The 20411-nt window shown below is 45.6% G+C and overlaps 1 protein-coding gene and 1 long non-coding RNA gene across 2 annotated transcripts in view; one reads left to right on the top strand and one right to left on the bottom strand.

Moving 5' to 3' along the window:
• The first annotated feature begins 9906 nt into the window (after positions 1–9906).
• LOC147730765 (uncharacterized) lies at positions 9907–14061 on the top strand. Its single transcript, XR_015308396.1, has 2 exons — positions 9907–12575; positions 12842–14061. It is a non-coding gene; the product is annotated as an uncharacterized LOC147730765 (long non-coding RNA).
• Positions 14062–14334: 273 nt separating this feature from the next.
• The window catches only part of FADS2 (fatty acid desaturase 2), a 123374-nt gene continuing 117297 nt past the window's right edge, over positions 14335–20411 (bottom strand). Inside the window, exon 12 of the mRNA XM_086955579.1 lies at positions 14335–19194. Coding sequence (XP_086811705.1) covers positions 19143–19194 — 52 coding nt within the window. The 3' untranslated portion in view covers positions 14335–19142. The remainder of the gene's footprint in view (positions 19195–20411) is intronic.

Consider the following 20411-nt stretch of genomic DNA (forward strand, 5'->3'; position numbering starts at 1 on the left):
CACCGTGCGGCGGCTGCGGTCGCCGGGCATAATTTAATTATTACTAGCCCCGGGCCCCCTGCCTGGCAAGCCTTGCCCTCTTCTGCTGCCTGTTGCACCTGCCTGCTCTGAAGCTGCAGGCCATGCCTCAGGTAAGTCTGTCTGAGGCGGGAGTGGTGCTTGGGTGGTGGTGGCCCGTGGCCATGCTCGTCCAGGGTGTTGTTGCCGTTTTCTATCTCGCCCTCCACGTCCCTAGCCGAACGAGGCGTAGTGGGACAAAATGGCAGCATCCACAGCATGATATGGGCCAGGATTTCTTCGGATGTGAGGTGAGCGCACGGGGCGTTATTAAAGTGCGGCCGTCCCCACCATCAATTTTTATTATAAAATCTATAACAATACGACACATTCAAGACCGCTCCATCCCCTGTCTTCTTGGCTCTGTCCTTTAGATCCTGCCTCCTTGCTGAGATTTCTGGGTGGTATGGCAAAGTGGTAGGTGGTGGGCCGAGCCTCCGGGGGAGGGGGGCCCCCTCCATGTGCTTTGCAGGGGGGCCTCAAGGTTCGTTACGCCACTGCTGCAAAGGCAGCATTGTGATTAGCTGACTGGGAGCCTGGGTGTGCTTCCTGTTCAGGCCGAGCAAGGGACTATGGGGGAGAGACGCGGTCAGGAAGAGGTGAGGAGGTACGTTTATTCTTTTATTTTTTAATACCCGCTTCCCCCGTGTCCTACCTTCCCATTTGTCTCTAAATATGGGATAATTGTCCTTGTTACCTGGCTCATTGGCTATAAAGCTAACACACGAGAAGTTATGCTTGCATGAGGTAATGAAAAAGATGGTGCAAGGACAACACATGATTAAGAAGAACAACAGGCTTAAATATATTACTAAATTCAGGCATGGCAAACATTCATCTATCTTATATGCAAGCTAGTCAAAGTCATCATAAACCGACAGAAAACTTTCACATTATGATTTCTTAGTATATATTATGGGGCATATTTATCAATATTTCGGGCAGCGTAGTGCAGCACAGCAAGCCACCTTGCTGCTCTGCGTGAAAAGGGAAGGGCAGGAATGTGCCGTATTTAACATTATATGGAGCATTCCTGTCCTTTCCTTGCGCTGGCACACAATATGCTGCCTAGGGCCAAAGGAGGCACTCTTGGGTCATGGTGCAAGGGTGTCAGTGTTGCAGGCAGGACTGTTTTTGTACAGGGAGGTACACCTTCTGGTGCAAAAACATTCCTTAGAGGCAATTTTCTCTTTCTATATGTGCTGTAGAATGCAGCATGCAAATAAAGAGGTAAAAACGAGGAGAAATAAAGATTTTTTCCTCATTGCGCCTCACCTGGAGAGGCATAGCATTTTCATGCATTCCCAGGTGTACCAATAATGGTAAATCTGTGAATGCACCAAAATCCATGGGTGAATGCATAGGAACGTAGGAACAGCCATGCTCCACCCATGGAATGCCTGCCTGGGGCAGAGTAGCGTAACTCAGTGATCTGCTCTGTGTTGCGTTACTCTAGATGTATCAAACCACTCAGGACCATGCAAGGAATCCTTGTGTGGCTTGATAAATCTGATTTAGTAGTTGTATCGCCGTTGCATGCACCAGGACGACACAACTCTTTGAGAAATATGCCTCTTAATGTTACATCATCAGGGAGCAGGAATCACAAATAGTGATTGGTACTATTTGCCACAGCCCAGGATTAAGTTGTAACGTTAGTGAAGGATGTTATAAAAACAATAATATAAGTGTAGCTTAATCAATACAGAACATTTCACTAAATTGTATCACATACTGCTCAAGCCATCTTTTTGGGTTGATGTACATTAATCAAGTGAAATATATGTTTGTATTAGAAAAGATAAGGCGGGACAGTATGAAAGCCCTTCCGTCCTTCTTGTGATACACAGCTAGAACTCTCATGCCTCGAATGGAGCGGTCATTTACAAATGCGCTCTCCTTCGGAACAACATCTTGCTTTTTCCATTTCAAGTTAGTAAATGGATGAATAATGATCAAGTCTCATCAATATAATAACCACAACATAGTGCCTAGAATATTGTTACCAAGAATACTAGAGCTCACCAACACTTGTTACTACGAGCCACTCCCTAAGAAGATACCACGACTCAATACCTATAACAGTTAGCATCCCTTCATGAAGCCGTATGTCACCCGTGGTCATCATGGGGCAGATGTACGACCCTTTTTAGCAGCCACAAACGGAAAATTGGCCCATTTGCAAACCTCTAAAAAGGGTTGTGGCATGTACAAACCTTATTTTGTGAGTTGGTAATCAATTACCGACTCACAAAATAGGGTTTGCGAGTCGCTATTAAGGAGGGGCGTGCCAAGGGCATGCCATCCTAATAGCATGTCACACTGGTATGTTAAATTGTTTTGCAACTGGTTGCAAAACAATTGCAGGTACCACCTACTTCAAGTAGGTGGTAATTCAGTCACAAATGGGAAGAAGTCCTCAGGGGATCACTTCCCCTTTGTGTTGGGCAGCGACAATATTTTCTAAGAGCAGGCAGTATGCCACAGACCACTGCATGCTCTTAAAAAATGAAACTGAAACGTTTCATTTTTCTTTTTTAAATTAATCCCGTTTTCCTTTAAGGAAAACATGCTGCATTAAAAAAAATTGCTCTATTTAAAAAGCAGTCACAGACATGGTAGTCTGCTGACTCTAGCAGGTCACCATCCCTGTCAGTACTGGCCATTCCTAATGAGTCACAAATTGCGACCTGGCTCATGAATATTGATGAGGCAGGTCATTTGCCAACCTACTGGGAATCGTTAAATGTGTCTAAGAAAGATTAGCACATTACGTTTTGTGAGTAATTTGCGAGTCGCAAAGAAATCGCAATTTGTGACTCGCAAAATGGAATGGTCGTACAACAGCCCCCATATCCTTTACCAGTACTTTTGACCTTCCATTCCTGTATTTGTCTTGGAATCTAACAAACACATTTTGATTTTTAGAAATAAGAAGCCACCAAGTGCCAAAATCCCCTCCTTAATCCATCATGCAGAAGTCAAATCGCTAAAAAGAGAGGGATCCTACTAAATTGGCATGTATGGTGAACTGGTAGGAATTTTGGACTCATTACAGGTATCAATCAATCAGGGAATTTGTAAAGCGCACTACATACCCGTGAGGGTCTCAAGGCACAGGGGGGGTTCTACTGATCGAAGAGCCAGATCTTGAGAAGTCTTCTGAAGGCCAGTAGGTCTTGGATCTGTCGTAGATTGGTGGGGAGGGTGTTCCTGGTCTTGGCGGCGAGGTGGGAGAAGGATCTGCTGCCGGCGGTCATTTTAAGGATGCGAGGGACCGTAGAGAGGGTGAGGCTGGCTGAGCGGAGGCTGCGGGTGGGGGTGTAGAAGCGGAGTCATCTGTTGAGTTATGCTAGTCCGGTGTTGTGTAGGGCTTTGTGTGCGTAGGTGAGGAGTTTGAACGTTATCCTCCTGTTGACGGGGAGCCAGTGTAGGTCTCTCAGGTGGGGGGGTGATGTGGCTGCATCGGGGGATGTTGAGGCATTCTGGATGCATTGCTGCCATCTCAGGATCTTGGTTGTTGTTCCTGCGTCGAGGGCATTTCCGTAGTCCAGCCTGCTGGTGACGAGGGCTTGGGTGATGGTTTTTCTTGTTTCGGAGGGCATCCACTTGTAGTTCCTGCAGAGCATTTGGAGGGTGTTGAAGCAGGATGCGGAGACGACATTGACCTGCTTGGTCATGGAGAGGGTGGAGTCGAGGATAGGTTGCGTGCGTGGTCGGTAGGTGCTGGAGCTGTTCCCAGGGAGGTAGGCCACTAGGAGTCGGCCCAGGCTGAGGGGGTGGATCCGAGGATGAGGACCTCCGTCTTGTCAGAGTTAAGCTTCAGCCTGCTGTCCTTCATCCGTTCGGCGACTGCCTTCATTCCCCTGTGGAGGTTGGCTTTGGCGGTGAGAGGGTCTTTGGTGAGGGAGATGAACAGCTGGGTGTCATCGGCGTAGGAGAAGATATTGAGGCTGGTTTCGGTGCTGTGGTTGCTGCGGAAGCCAGACTGGGATGGGTCCAGGATGTTGTTGTCTTGGAGGTAACGGGTCAGTTGTCTGTTGATGATTTTCTCTGTGGCTTTCGCCGGGAACAGGAGCAGGGAGATAGGACGGAAGTTCTTGAGGTCCTTGTGGTCCGCCTTCGGTTTCTTGAGTAAGGCGTTGATCTCGGCATGCTTCCAGCTCTCCGGGAAGGAAGCAACCTTCCCGGGGCGATGACTGTGCTGGCTTTGTTGAAGACGTGGTGTGGGCATGGGTCGGACGGGGATCCGGAGTGGATGGAGATCATGTTCTTGATGGTGTCTTCGTCGCAGACGTTGGACCAGCAGATCAAGCGGCTGGTGTGGATGGTGGTCTCAGAGGTGATGGGCTCGGCGCTGGACGTGGGGGTTGTGGTGTTGAAGCTGTCGTAGATGTCGCAATCTTGCGGTGGAGGAAGGTGGCCAGCGAGTCGCACAGATCTTGAGATGGGGGAATGTCGTTGGTGTTGGAGCTGGCGTTGGAGAGTTCTTTCACGATGTTGAAGAGTTCTCTTTGCTGTTGTGTGCGTTGTTATCCAAGTGGTCCTTGAATGCGGGCCTCTTGGTGGTCCTGATGAGTTGGTGGTGTCTGCGGGTGGCGTTCTTATGGGCTGTGTAGCTGTCTGTTGATCGTTCTCTGAGCCAGTTCTTCTCCAGTTTCCGACAGGTGCGCTTGGAGGTCAGGAGGTCTTCGGTGAACCATGTGGCTTTGTTGTTGGAGTGGTTAGTGGCGGGGGTCCTGAGTGGAGCAAGGGTGTCGGCGCAGTCGTTGATCCACTGTTTGAGGTTGAGAGCGGCGGTGTCGGGGTCAGTGGGGTCTGCGGGAGGTCTCAGGGCGAGGGTGGAGGTCAGCTGGTTTTCGGTGACCTTGCCCCAGCAGCGGCGTGACATCTGTTGGGTGTGGTGGTGCGTGGTGGGTTTCCTGAAGGTGAAGTGGATGCATCTGTGGTCGGTCCAGTGGGGTTCGGTGGTGTGGTTAAAGGAGATGTGGGGACTTGCATAGAAGATGGGGTCAAGCCTGTGTCCAGCGGTGTGGGTGGGTGTTGTCACGAGCGGTCTGAGTCCGAGGTTGGCGAGGTTGTCGATCAGGGTGGTGGAGTTGGCATCGTTGTTGTTCTCGAGGTGGAAGTCTAGGTCCCCGAGGATGATGTAGTCCGTGGAGGCGAGGGTGTGGGTGCTGATGAAGTCGGCGATGGAGTCGCTGAACTGTGGTCGGGGTCCAGGCGGTCTGTAGATGAGGGTTCCTCTGAGGGTGGTGTTGGGGTCGGTGTGGATCTGAAAGTGCAGGTGCTCGGCGGTGTTGAGGGTGTCATCGGTGTTGGTCGAGACTCTGATGGTGTTCTTGTGGACGATGGCGATTCCACCTCTCACTTGGTTGGTGCGGTCTCTGCGGGAGATCTTGTAGCCTTCTGGGATGGCTATGGTGATGTCTGGTGCTGAGGTGATGTTCAGCCAGGTCTCCGTCAGGAAGGCGACGTCGGGGGCAGTTGAGTCGAGGAGGTCCCAGAGTTCAATGGCATGTTTGCGAGCGGAGCAGGTGTTGAGGAGGATGCATAGGAGGTGGTTGGGTTCGTTGGTCAACGGTTTGGCGGGCTGGCACTGGACATCACATAAAGCTTTCTGTGTCTTTAATTCCACCTCCTATTCAGTCAATGCCTTAGATTTCTTCTATTATACTGATTTTAGTATGGTATTATTAAGAGAATTACTGTTCTTCGGGGTCCAAGAAAAATATGATATGCAATGTCTTGGAAATTGATATTTTTCTTTCTGCTAATGCCTTTGTCAAATCTTTCAAAGACTTTGACAATTCAGTCTTCCTGGGTCATCCATTAAAAAGCGTCCAATAATTGGAAACCATCCAGAATGCCACTGTCCTTCCACTATCAATCTAAGGACGTTTGACAATGCTTTCGGTCAGTTGAAGCAACTTCACTGGGCCAACATCCTCAAGATCTACTTTAAAAGCAGCTTGCTAGATTAATAGATTTTTTCACAACTTTAAATGTTCTGTGTTAGCTCAGAATATATCTCTGTATACACCCCTTCTTGGTCATTGTGTTCTTCCACCAACATGAATTTCACTGTCCTGAAAAGATGAAGTGGCTGGGGGTCTCAGATGTGGAATAACCTTGCTACTGACCGGAGCACTGAAACTTCTTTATTTAAGCTAAGGAAGTATTTAAAACCAGTTTGTTTAACAGAGTTCTAAGCCTGCTTTTCCTTCTAACTGTTGCTGTTAAGTTCAGGCTCTAGCTTGCAACATCTCTGCTGACTTTTTCTCATACAGCTATGTTGTCAATAGTCTGCCGCTGAGTGATTGTACACTTTAAGAATGTCCTAAATAAAATACAAAACATCAAATGTCATCTCCTACCCCAATGCTTATAATATTACAGACCATTTCAGATGCAATAGACTGGATTTTCCCAGTTTTATCTTATGTAGTCTTATCGCATTATAAACTGACAGTCATGGAAAGCATAATCCGAAAACCATTGATTGTCAGTTACCTCCAGGTCTTCTCTCGGAAGTGAGCCAGCAATCTTCCTTGGAACATTACAATAGCCTAGAAACTTATACTTCATTCCTTAAGATGTCACCCTCAACTAAGTGTGATAAACAATGTTTAGTCATTGTTGATCATCTCTAACTGCATAACACACTTTATTTGGGACTGCTTTTGGGTTCTGATACATTATCCCTGGGGAATTAATATTTATGTTACGTATAAGCCTGTTTGATTGTTCACAAATGGTATCCATTTAGAAATCCTAACATATGAATTTAAGCTGATTTAAGCATTTGTATCAGGAGGTAAATTCTAAACCTGAGCTTTGATATCATTGATTTGTTTGTGCAACTTTTGCATTCTGACTGAGGCGCCTACAACAAACATTTTACCAAGGTCATATTGAGGTTCTGTAATTCTCGAGTCTGACTCCATTTTGTTCTGTGCCACCATTTTGTGTTGCCCTCACGTAGGCCTGTGAAGGTAGCCTGGCAAATAAAGTGGCCTGGCCTTCTTAGTTCATGAATACATTAACTAGGTTTCCTTTTGACTCTGAAATGAACTGTAAGAAACTGACCTCTTCACCTGAAACTGACCTCGCAAAGCCAATTTCCCTGATCGATCTTTGTCTGAGATTGCCAATCAATGTTCAGGACATTGTTAACTTTTAGTTTCCTTGCACATGACTTATCTTGTTCAGCATCTGTTACCGTTTCTTTTTTTATGTTTCTTCATTACATGGGTTACGCTTTCAATTTGGGACATTCCTAATAATTAACTTTTGGGTTGGGATACTTTAAATTGAGTTTTTGTTATGCGACACTTTGTTTGAAAATGTACCTTATTGGCTAGAATTTTGTGCAGTGGGTGTACATTTATAATGTGAATATTGGGTATAAAAGGAGACGTCTTGCCTTAGTAAAACGAGCAGTCTCCTGAGAATTTACACCGTGATGTATTTCTAGGATCACTGTTACTAGCTGCAGCTAATAAACTCGGTCTCTGATGCCATCCAGAAGTATTCCGTGTCTCTGTATACCAAGACAGGTGAACTCGAAGATCTTAGGCGTGCCCCTGAGGCCGCTGGGTTAAACCCCGGTTCTTCAACATGGCTCCACATAGTCTTTACTTTGTTTAGGCTTAACTCACCAGGTCACCTGTTCACATTGGCTCACAATGCACACCTCATTGTTTGAATATTTATTGCATGAACTGGCTCTTTTCATATACAAAAGAGATGACACAGTGATCTTTCATACCAGAAAAACCTTTAAATGGCAGTACATTTTGCATTAATGCAACCATAGTAGCCACTGCAACTCTTTGAATTGACACGTTAATTGTTACATTGCTAGAGGTGGTGGCACAATGAATTGCGAAGGATACAGTGCAGAGTACCTCTTTCTTGTTAAATATGCACATGCAGAACACATCCAAATCACTTACTACATATTGTGGTCCTGTTTGCACTCATTTTATTGCTATTAGGCTTACATTTATTTGGGCAGCATACAGATCATACACATTAATAGAAATTTTCGGTGTGTGTTAAGGTTCTGGTTGGATATGCAGTAATGCCTCTGAACAGGTATGAACAGTAAGGATACGGGTCAGGTATGAAGGGGCTTGAACAGTACTAATCATAATCAGGAAGTCTTAAGGCTGACATCTTGACTGCTTTTATGTCCTGCCAGTTAGCAAAATGCCCAGTGTCCTACCCACACAGGCCAGGGCGGAGCCAGGAGTGTATGTTTGCGCTCATATGCTAAACATAGACCTTCACAATGCGAGGGAAATGCCTCATGTCTCCAAGCTGCTCAGGATTATAAATCAGACCTCCTGGATCCACAGGAGTATACATTTGAGATTATATCTCTAGGATCATGGATCGTCAAGGGTATGCTTTAAGAATACAACTAAGGACTCCTGGATCATTAACAGTATGTTTTAGAATGTGAATGCAGACCTCGTGGATGATCAAGAGTAAGATTTAGGATTGGGATGCAGGCCTTCTGAATCCTCAGGTCCATGCTTTAGGATCATACCTCAGGAGTCCTGGATCTGCAGTGTATGCTTTAGAATTATAACTCAGGGATCCTGGATCTGTGGGTTGTGCTTTAGGATTATAACTTTGGGGTCCTGGATCTGTAGGACTATGCTTTAAGATTATAACTCAAGGATCCTGGTTCTGTGGGGTGTGCTTTCGGATTATAGCTCAAGGATCCTGGTTCTGTGGGTTGTGCTTTCGGATTATAACTCAGGGATCCTGGATCCTCAGGTTGTGCTTTAGGATGATATCTCAGGGATCCTGGATCCACAGGTTGCGCTTTAGGATTATAACTCAGGGATTCAGGATCCATAGGTTGTGCTTTAGGATGATAACTCAGGGATCCTGTATCTGCAGGACAATGCTTTAGGATGATATCTCAGGGATCCACAGGTTGCGCTTTAGGATTATAACTCATGGATCCTGGATCCACAGGTTGTGCTTTAGGATTATGACTCAGGGATCCTGGATGTGCAGAACAATACTATAGGATTATAACTCAGGGATCCTGGCTCTGCAGGACAATGCTTTAGGATTATAACTCGGGGATCCTGGCTCAGCTGGTCATGCTTTATGATTATAACTTTGGGATGCTGGATCTGTAGGACAATGCTTTAGGATTCGATCGCAGGACTCCGGGATCCTCAGCATTATAACTCCCAGTCTTCTATTTCCCCAGTATAATACGTCGGACACCCAGCTCCTTAGGATTTTAACTCAAATCTTGTGGGTCCTAGTACTCCTGCCTCTTGGTTTTAATCCAGCCCCTGTATCAGATGTGCAACCCCCACAGCATGCTTTTCTGACTTTTGAAATGGGCTTGGCAATCACTGTACCTAATTCTAGTAGGTTATCATCTAGCAGACATCTAAACATAAATTCAGAGTATATCGCTCCCGCCGTCAGGTCAACACTCACCTTTATCTCTAGAGTGGTTATGGCAGCTGTGCGCCTCTCATTCTTCCACCAAGCTCACTTTGAAGGGATTGTCTCCCCTGGGAGACACATCTCTGGAACAATATGGTTTATTTTTTTAACTATTACTTGGGTCTTCTTGTTCCTCGGAAAGTAGCTCAGGTCTCTTGATTCTTTGGGGTTGTAGCTCAGGGGTCCTGTTTCCCCAGTAACTAACTCAGGCATCATGATTATTCGGGATTATAGCTCAGGTCTCCTGGTTACGGCTCAGGTACCCGGTTCTTCTGGATTGCAGCTCATGTCTTTTAGTGCCAACATCAATAATGCAACAGGTAGACCGCATCACCCCCACAAGAAAGACAAACACCACAGTGCTTTAAGCAAAGATCAACAGTTATTGCTTTATTCTCAAACATTACTCTAAGAGCAGGTAGTAGTCCAGGACAAGCATCAGACTTCAGCAGTTCCACACAGGAGAGTCGGCCCTCGCTCCCCTAAACCTATGTTAATGTCGGATTGTAAACTGCCATGTTTAACTCTTCCCACGGGGACTGTGGGTCATTCCATGGCTCTGTGTGTGTAATGGCCCTTCCAGTTTACATTCATGTGTCTTAATGAGATTGGACCACAAGCTTGAAGGGCTTCAAATGACACTGGGGGCTTTTCGAGCAAGCAACTGAACTGAAGAGAATGGTGAGGTTGCTTTATTGGCATGATCTGATTTGTAGGTATCGCAGCAAATGTATCTTGCATCACCTTTGATGTTGGGGGTGCAGAAGATGAAGGGGTGAAAGGGCAGAGTTTCCTACATCTGACCTCTATCAAGTATCTGCATGTCTGTGACAGGAGGGGTGCAGGGTGCTGTCCAATGACAGCTCACTCTCCAGTTCCCAATTCTTGTTCCATTCTCCACTGAAAGAGAACACTGAGCGATACAAAACATGTGAAGGGGGAGACTAGGGAGGGATAGAAAATAGAAAGAAATGGAGGTTGAGAGACATCAGGCGATATTAGACAGTAGTTTGAGACAGTTGAAAGCGAAGTGGGGAAAATGAGACTTCACTGGAGACTTTTCACTTGATTGTAGTTGTTAGGCGCTATAGTGGGATGGTTTTAATTCGTAGAGAACTGGGACTCTAAAAAGGTCAATGTACACACCCGTTGAGAAAATCAAAAGTGGGATGGCAAGTTAAAGGAGAGAGGGGGAGTGTTAGAGGACAAGGATGAGGGGTGTTAGGAAAAGGACTAGGCAGTTAGATAAAGGATGGGAAATAGAATGGGAGGGAGAGTTCAAGTGGTTTGTAATGTGTATATACAGCAAACAGAATGAGGGCAGCCGCGGGAGGTGGTGGTCAGAGATAGTGATGAAGGTGAGATAAGTGCCTGGCCCACCACTTACTTCTTCGTTTTAGGGGCTGTTGTGAGATATGGAGGAAGCTCTAGCCTTATCAGCTAGTGGTGCCCTCCCCTTCTCACATCTCTCTTGCACCAGTACCTGAAAAAAGTCTCTCTTGTTTTCCACTCACAGAGGTAAAAGTGTGTTTTGGGAGACTGTGTTTCTGCCCCAAAAATCAGTGGCATTTTAGGTGAAATGCCATATGGGATTTGTCAGTATAGACGTTTACAACCAAACAGCAGTGATGGTAATGTGTAGATTTTTTTATGTGTGTGATTAGGATTACCAGGTAATTTGCAAGCCTATTAGATCAGGGTGTCCAATATATGCCCAGAAGAGCTGAAGTCATGCCAGCTTTTCATAATTCCCACATAAAATGCATTTACAAAACAATAACTCCAAAGGGGACTCAGTTACATACTCAGTAGTTACCCTGAGTGTCAGGGATATTCTGCTGGTCATCCTGGAACTATCCTGAACACCTCGGGTACAGAACAAGCTCCGGCGGGTATCTAATCGTCAGAAAAAGTGCACGGATAAGAAACTTGCTGCAGAATAGGCGGAATGTGTACAGGTATAACAGTGAGTTCCAAACAAGGAAACAGCTTGCACGCATGTCTACAGATGAAGTGTGATTTGTACAGAACAAACTGAATTTGTGTAAAACCAGCAAAGTGAATAACAAGTAGAAACTTGAACAGAATACGAAAATGTGAACAGAAAATGTGAACAGAACAAGCAGAGTTAGTTCGGGACATTCGTGAAATGTGACCACAGACACCAACAAGCCTGCCTACTTCAAGAGTCTAGTACCAGCGAAGACTTCGCCAGGCTGGACACAATGCAAAAAATGAAAATGAAAAGAGCAGAAAACAGGTCTGCTCCATGCCTTTCCCTAGAATCTGGAATAAAATCCCCACCAACGTCAGTGGGTCTGACTCTACTGCAGTTCAGAGAAAACTGAAGACTTTGCTTCAAAGAGCACCATTTACTCACTCCATAGCGCCTAGTGGACCTGTGCTACTGTGGAGGTCTTTAGGGATCTGTAGACCGTGTTCCAAGATCTCGTTCCAGTCCAGTGCTCCGTTGTTACTCAGCTAGTTAGAACCATATAAGTACCATTACACACATACATGCATGCGTTAATACATAGCAAGGAATGTGCCTAGAACAGCAGCTTGTTTAGGATCAACGTAAAATGTATCTGAACAAGAAGAGTTTGTATGCAACAAATAGGGGTGTGCGGGAGAAGTAGGATTATGTATCTGTGCAGGACGGAGATTGGAAATAACAAGACAGCGAGTGAGGCTCAAAGTGCCTGCAGAACACAGAGATGCCACACAACACAAGCAGAGCCTGTGTACAAGTAAAGCAGAACGTCTACATCACTAGCAGACATCCTGCAAGAACAAGCATCTGTGGTGTGCATAACATGCATAGAGTGCAGCCAGGCAAAACCGAATGTGTGCAGACCAAGCATAGAGTGCAGCCAGGCAAACAGAATCTGTGCAGAACATCCATAGAGTGCAGCCAGGCCAACCCGGATATGTGCAGCACAGGCATCGAAAGCAGCCAGGCAAACAGAATGTGTGCAGAACAGGTATAGGGTGCAGCCAGGCAAACAGAATGTGTGCAGAACATGCATCGAGTGCAGTAAGGCCAAACCCGATGGGTGCAGAACAGGCATAGAGTGCAGAACAGGCATAGAGTGCAGCCAGGCAAACAGAATGTGTGCAGAAAATGCACAGAGTGCAGCCAGGCCAAACTGGATGTGTGCAGCACAGGCATCGAAAGCAGTCAGGCAAACAGAATGTGTGCAGAACAGGTATAGGGTGCAACCAGGCAAACAGAATGCGTGCAGAACATGCATAGAGTGCAGTAAGGTCAAACCCGTTGGGTGCAGAACATGCATAGAGTGCAGCCAGGCCAAACCGGATGGGTGCAGAACAGGCATAGAGTGCAGCCAGGCAAACAATGTGTGCAGAACATACATAGAGTAGAGCGCAGTCAGGCAAACAGAATGTGTGCATAGTATGCATTTGGTGCGGCCAAACCGAATGTGTGCAGAACATGCATAGGGTCCAGCCAGGCAAACACCATGTGTGAAGAGCATGCCCAGAGTGTAGCCAGGCAAACAGAATCTGTACAGAATATGCATAGATTTCATCAAGGCAAAACCGAATGTGTGAATAACACGCATAGAGTACAGCCAGGCAAGCAGAATGTGTGTATAGCAGGCAGCGGGTGCTTGGAACAAGTCTAGAGATAAGAAGTGAGTGTTTGCAAAGAGCGTGTCCAGACCAAGCAGAGTGTGCTAAAGACAAGCAAAGAATGTGCAAAAACGGTGACGCTGTTCATAATAAGCAGAGTGTGTGCAGCATAAGCAAATAACAAACAGTTTTTACAAAATGTTGAGTGTTTCCAAGTCATGGCTGTGTACAGAATGAGCGGTGCACGTGTACAGGACAAGCAGAGCATGCAGGCGACCAGAAGAGGTTGCGCATAGAACAGGTACAGACTCTACTGAATAAGTAGAGTCTGCACTCAGCTAACAGCGTTAGTGTGTAGAACAAAAATGTGTATTGCATTGGTAAAGAACAGTGCAGAGAATGACATAAGCACAGAACATGTACCAAACAAGCAGAAAAAGCGTACAGAACAAGCATTAGCACACTGTAAGTGGAGATTGTGTACAGCATAGGTAGCTCTGTGTGGGGTATAGTGTACACTAAACAGAAAAAGAGAGGGCGTGTGTGTTTGGTGACAGGTGGTGTGTATGATTCTGTGCACCTCAAGGTCTTATATAGAGCATGAGTACATTGTGGGGAGCAGCTGGGTGACATATGTGCATACACAGTTGCAGAGGTGCCCCCTTGAGAGAACACCCCTACATCATATGCACCAGTGGCGTTTTATCTGCCCTTTCCCCTGATCTAGCTTTTCCCGCTCCTTCTTTGAGTGCACCGGAACCTGTGTTCCAGGCACTGGTCCCTCCCTCTCATCACTCTTCCTGTGCACTTCCTCTTCCCCTTTTTGATTCCTCTTTCATTGTGCCTCATGTGCCAACCTATCCTGTGGTCCTCTGCTCACCTTACCATTCAACTGCAAACCTATTATGGACTGATTCCTTTTTTGCACACCTTATTTAGAGATGGGCAGACCTTTCCTATTCCGTTGACTTAGCTCCTATTGACTCTTCCTCTAATGGCCCGACTGGGCAGGACCCATAGGAGGAGGAACACTACCCCACCCTCTTTACTGACGGTGGGCGGTGGAAAGCCCTTATTTTTCTGTCTGTCACCACCAAGCAAAACCTGGCGGTGACGGACAAGAAAAAAAGTAATGACATCCAAACACTAGTAGAAAACTGCCAGAGTGTGGCAGTCATTTTTTTATTTAAAGAAACAAATTCTTGCATTGGAAGTTTGTTTCTGTCAGGGTGGTGGAGGTAATATCCTCTTCCATCGTCATGGAGTGTAGTCCGTCCACCACACCTTAAATAATGCCCATTGTCTCTATCTGCTGCAAAATGAAATGCGGAAAAACACTCAACACTTACAATATGTGATATGGTGTAAAATACCACTTTGGTGCAAATTAGCACAAATGATATTTTGTGCAATCTGGACCAACTCTTTCTACACACGCCATCTCTCTTTCAAGAAAACCAGGAATTATTTTTTTATGAACATACATAGTTTTCATGTGTATACTAAATTAAGTGGTATTACACTTGACTTAGTGGACAAATATACCAAGTTGTGGGTCTGTGTATTTGTGTGGTCGTGAGCGCATGTGTTTTATGCCAACAGCCAATGGAAATCAATCTTAAAGCCTAAGAGCAGACATCCATAACAAACTGAGGATGCATGTATATATGAATATACATAAGGGTATTTATATAGCGTAAACCCAGGCAGGGAGCAACGGAGTGCAGAATAGAGCACAAGATTGCCGAACAAAAGGATGAACTTATCTCTCTGAAAACTGGTTGGATTTCATCGGCACAGACTGTTAGGATTACGAGAGTGTGTATGAAACATGGCAAACAGGCGCGTTCTGTACTAACTGCGAGTGAGAGTCATATTTACAAGGAAATGTTGGAGCGAGGAGCTGCGCCAAATTTGGCAGTGCCGTGCTCGGACATTTCCAAAACATAGGGATGAGCCGTATTTACAACAATACGGTGCATCCCTGTGTTTTTCCTAGCGCTCATGCTAAAATTTGCTGCAATGCACCAACACAGGCACCCTTGCACAATGGTGCAAGGATGCCTGCATTGCAGAGAATGATTGTGCAGGAAAGCTTCCCTCCCTGCACATTAACAATCAATAATGGTGGTGATGTTACTTCTATGTGTGCTGCATTCCGCAGCACTCATTGAAGTAGCATATCGTCATTATTTAATGATGGGTTATGTGCAGGAAGGGACACCAACATGCACATAAACTATCATTAAGGGTATTTTGCTCTTGCTATGTTTGCTGCAGCAAGCACCACACATAGAAAAAGCAAAAACAAGGAGAAATAAAGTATTTCTCCTTGTTCTGCCATTATAACACCTGCTATAGCAGAGCATTAGTTTTTGGAGCTGCCTCAGATTTGCACACCATTGTATATCTGGGGCAGCGTCAAAATGCAATGAGTTTTGCATTGGAATACCCCCAGTAACACCCATTGCACACCCGTTTTACACTAAGTGATGCGTGTAAAGGGGCCTTATTTATAATGCGGCATTAATCCACTCGAAGTGGCTTAGCACTGCTTTGTAAATATGGAGAAGGGCATAGTGCCACCAGAACATCACTAAAAGTGACATTCTAGTGGCGCTATGCCCTTGTAAATATACCCCTAAGTTTTTTGACAGAAAGGTAAAGCTGTCCCGTGTACAACACTGGTTGCCGCCCAACCTGTTTGTTATTTTCTTTGACTTCATAGTATTAGAAACCCACTGTTTCAAATGGGGAAAGCAAAATTACAAAAATAGGATATTAAGAACAAATAGATGTATATAAGCCACTCAGGCTTGCCACGAGACAGCTTGAGATTTCTCGAATAAAAGGCCTAAGTCTAGATGCTTTATCCGGCTGCAAGTTGATATCTTGAACAGAATAAGCGATTTTTTCCAGTTCAAGGTGGCCTTATTGACGACTCCATGCATTTAATTGCCAGATATGTATTTCAGAGGTTATGGGCTGTCGTATTTGACAAGCTGATAGCAGGTATTTTTGACACGCTTACTTCTAGTACATCACAAGCTGAGAACAGATGTACTTGACAGGCTGAAGACAGGTGTACTCGATGGTTGAGATCAGGTGAATTTCACAGGCTGAGGACAGGTGTACTTGAAGGCCGAGGACAGGTGCATTTAGCAAGCTGATATCTGCTGTCTATGACAGGTTGACATCAGGAGCATTTCACAGGCTGAGGACAGGTGTACTCCACAGGCTCAGGACGAGTGTATTTCACAGCCTGAGGACAGGTGTACTTAACAGGCTGAAGACAGGAGTACTTGAAGCCTGGGGATACGTGTATTTTACAGGCTGAGGACAGGTGTATTTCACAGGCTGAGGACAGGTGTACTTGAAGGCCGAGGATAGGTGCATTTAGCACGCTGATATCTGGTGTCTATGACAGGTTGACATCAGGAGCATTTCACAGGCTGAGGACAGGTGTACTCCACAGGCTCAGGACGAGTGTATTTCACAGCTTGAGGACAGGTGTACTTAACAGGCTGAAGACAGGAGTACTTGAAGCCTGGGGATACGTGTATTTTACAGGCTGAGGACAGGTGTATTTCACAGGGTGAGGACAGGTGTACTTGACAGGCTGAGATCAGGTGTATTTCATAGGCTGTGGACAGGTGTATTTAACAGGCTGAATACAGATGTACTTGAAGGCCTAGGATATGTGTGTTTCACAGGATGAGAACAGGGGCCTCCTTTATTGGGCCATGCGTCACTTTTACGCCGCCGGTGCGTCACTTTTTGTGACGCACCAGTGGCATAAAAAATGCGCCTTGTTGCGCCATATTTACAAAGTGACGCATCTAGGTAGATGCGTCACTTTGTAAACCCCTGCGTCACATTATACCTGCGCCAGGTATAATGTATGCAAGGGGGGCGTACTGACGCAAGGAAGGGTCGTAGAAGTGATGCAGTGAAATCTATGAGATTTCACTGCATCACTTTTAGGACGCCGTTGCGTCAAAATCTTGAGCCTGCCTCACAGCAGGCGTAAGACTGACGCAGACCCTGTCAGATGGGGCTTGCCCCATGTTAAAGGACACATTGCTGGAGTTGCGTCACTTTTGTGACACACTCCAGCAATGCGTCACTTTTGCGCTTACAGATACGTCAGAATTACTGACTACTTAACTCCTTACGACATGATGCGTCATACATTAAATATGACGCATAGAGAATGTCGCAAGGAGTGCGCACTGAGAAGTGATGCGTTGCTGCTTTCACGCAGCGATGCTTCATTTCTCATAAATGAGGCCCCCAGTGTATTTCATAGCCTGAGGACAGGCGTACTTCACAGCTGGGATAGCTGTATTTAACACGCTGCTATCTGGTGTGTATGACATGTTGACATCAAGTGTATTTGACAGCCAGAGAGCAGTGTTTGACAAACGGTTACTAGGTGTGTATGACAGGTTGAGAGCATGGGTATTTGACAGGTTGCTTTATTTCAGAGTTTAAGAGCGTGTGTACTCAACAGTCTAAGGGGCAGATGTACGACGCTATTTTGAATGCACAAGCGGGTTTGCGACCCGATTGCGCATGCAAAATACAAAAAAGGCCATGTTCTAACCATATTTAGCGACTCACAATTTATTAGCGACTCACTATTAGGAAGGGGCGTTCTGAGGGCGTCCCTTTCAAATAGCTAGTCTGAGCCCTATGTATGATTGTTTTGCAACCGCAATTGCGGTCGCATAACAGTTGCAGTTTACCACACTTCTCAGAAGGGTGGTAAAGCACTCGCAAAAGAGAAGGGGTCCCGAGGGACACCATTCCATTTGTGAATGCAAGGGGAAATATTTTTTAGGAGCAGGCAGTGGTCCCAGGGACCACTACCTGCCCTTAGAAAATTAAACAAAGTTCTGCAAGTGCGAATTGCGAGTGCCTCATTAATATTCATGAGGCATGCAATTTGCGAACCCATTGGGAATCACAAACAGTGTCTCAGACAGTTTTACATAGCATTTTGCGACTCGCAAATTGCTACTCGCAATTGAGCGCAATTTGCAAGTCGCAAAATGCTATGGTCGTACATCTGGCCCCAAGAATCTTTATAATTTGCAAGCTGTGAGCAGGTGTGCTTTACATTTTGAGAATAGACATATTTAACAGGTTTTGAGTGGGTTTTCTGAAAGGCTTAGAGTCTGAAATAGGGTTCTGTATCTTTCAAATGTGTACACTGAAGTTCTATTAGCAGAGCAGGTAGAAAGGAAAACTAAAGAGTGGGGCACTGGACATGGAGGTTTCAATGCATTTGGCAGGCTAAGAGTAGGGCCATCGGATAGGCTGCGAGTTGGTGTATGGTGCTGGCATCTGCATTTGACAAATCAGGTGTTTACATGTTGAGAATTAGATATGTAATGACTGGGTCTGGTTGGATGGCTGCGAAGTGTGTATTTGACTGGTGGGTACTATGTAGGCACATGAGTGCTTTTGATAGGATGCAAGAAGATGCATTTGGAAATGGGTGTATTTAACAAAAGAGTGAGGGTGACTTGAAAAGCTTTGAATGGGTGTTTTGGACAGGCTAAGTCTGGGTGTGTACTCAGCAGATTCCGAAAGCGTGTACCCGCACACAGTGGGTGGACATATGACCCTATGCGTGTGTTCGGAAACCCCCTTTTCTTGTCTTATGTTCTTGGTCCCTCATGTCCATCGCCAGCAGTGGACATTGTCAGGTGTGTGCTAGGGTCACATGATTAAAGCCCTTTAGGTAGGAAGGATTCCAGTGTGTGTCTCCCTCCCAAAATATTTAATCCTGGCAACAAATGTTCATGGTTCAGCCACTTGTGGGTCTCAGTCCATTCCAGGCAGCCGAAGGGCCAATCAGCAGGCATTTTCATTTGAGGCTCAGAGTGTGAGGGGGATACTCCTTCATGCACAGACACACAGATTAAACATAAATACTGAGGTTGACTCCCCTTCCAGCCCCCCCTTCTTCTCTACTCCCTCCCATGATGAGGTCAGTTTCATTTATGGAGGTAGGCGTCGAGCCAGAGCTCCCCAGACTTCTTCAAGGACCTGAAGAGAAAGAAAAGGTAGACATGAGATAGGGGCCATTTTACCACCTCCGAGTAAAATGTCACCTCTACTAATTGGCTGAAACAGAACATGTATTCAACGGAAGTCACTGGGTACATGATAAAACATCAAATGAAGTCAGTAGCACAAAATGACAGATACAGGCCATGTTACAAAATGGAAGCCACAAATCAGCCTGTATCACAAAATAGCAGAAACATGCAATATTAAAAATGGTAGACACAGGGCAAATAACAAAACATATGATACCTAATACCTTACAAAATGGCATATAATGGGAATGTCATAGAATAGCAGATACGGGGGGATTAGATGAGTGCTGCAAAACGAGACACAGGCTGAATTATAAAATATGAGACGCAGAGGTGACACTCAGGTACGAATTTTACACTGAATTTAGGGCTCGTAGGGAATCCCACACATTTCCCAGAATATATTAGCCTCTCAAAGGCTTAGTAGATCTGGGCCACAGCTAATGCCATGTGACCTACGCTGCCCTAGTCATACTTACATTACAGTGTAACTGCAAAATAGGAAAGTCTACTGGGTTCCCATGGGATAGCCTCACCTTTCATGCAAAGCCTGCAAGAATATGGCTGGCTAAGCTTTCCTTTAGGCAGCAGTGCCTCGGCGAAGTCAAGAGAAGGAAACCAGGCTTGCGGACCGGCAGAAGGAAGCAGGAAGTGCCCTGATCATGAAAGGAAATAGCGGGTACGTTTTTGGGGATTTTGCCAGAACTCAACAGGCCTGGCAAATGTTCTTGAGGTGACTGTTTCTCCAACATAGGTAAGAAGCACGACAGCAGCCTGTCAAAGTGGTACCTCAAAAACTATACCATGAAGAAAGTGTTCACACTCCATTCGGCTTCTCTCCCAGGGGCTGTGCTAGCCGGAGAACGACCTTTGGCCCATTGATGCTCCTAGTTGTTGTCCCAGCTGTTCTCCTGGCTTGGAATTATCCTTAGTTTATTTCCTAGCTCTAATCAACTCTTTTACCCTTTAATACTCAACGTTTATTTCCCAAGGAGTCTGTGTAACAAGAGGGTGATTCAAATATTAAATCTGGTACTTCAAGATGTTAATAGTTTTGATAATGTAATGAGAGCGTTATTAAGCACCATGTGTTTCATGAATAGTCAATATGAACGATTAATAACAATCTAATGAGGGAAAAAAACACTCAAAGTTTGCTTCTTG

Source organism: Lissotriton vulgaris, chromosome 2_1 (assembly GCF_964263255.1).
Source record: "Lissotriton vulgaris chromosome 2_1, aLisVul1.2, whole genome shotgun sequence".
NCBI classification, from domain to species: domain Eukaryota; kingdom Metazoa; phylum Chordata; class Amphibia; order Caudata; family Salamandridae; genus Lissotriton; species Lissotriton vulgaris.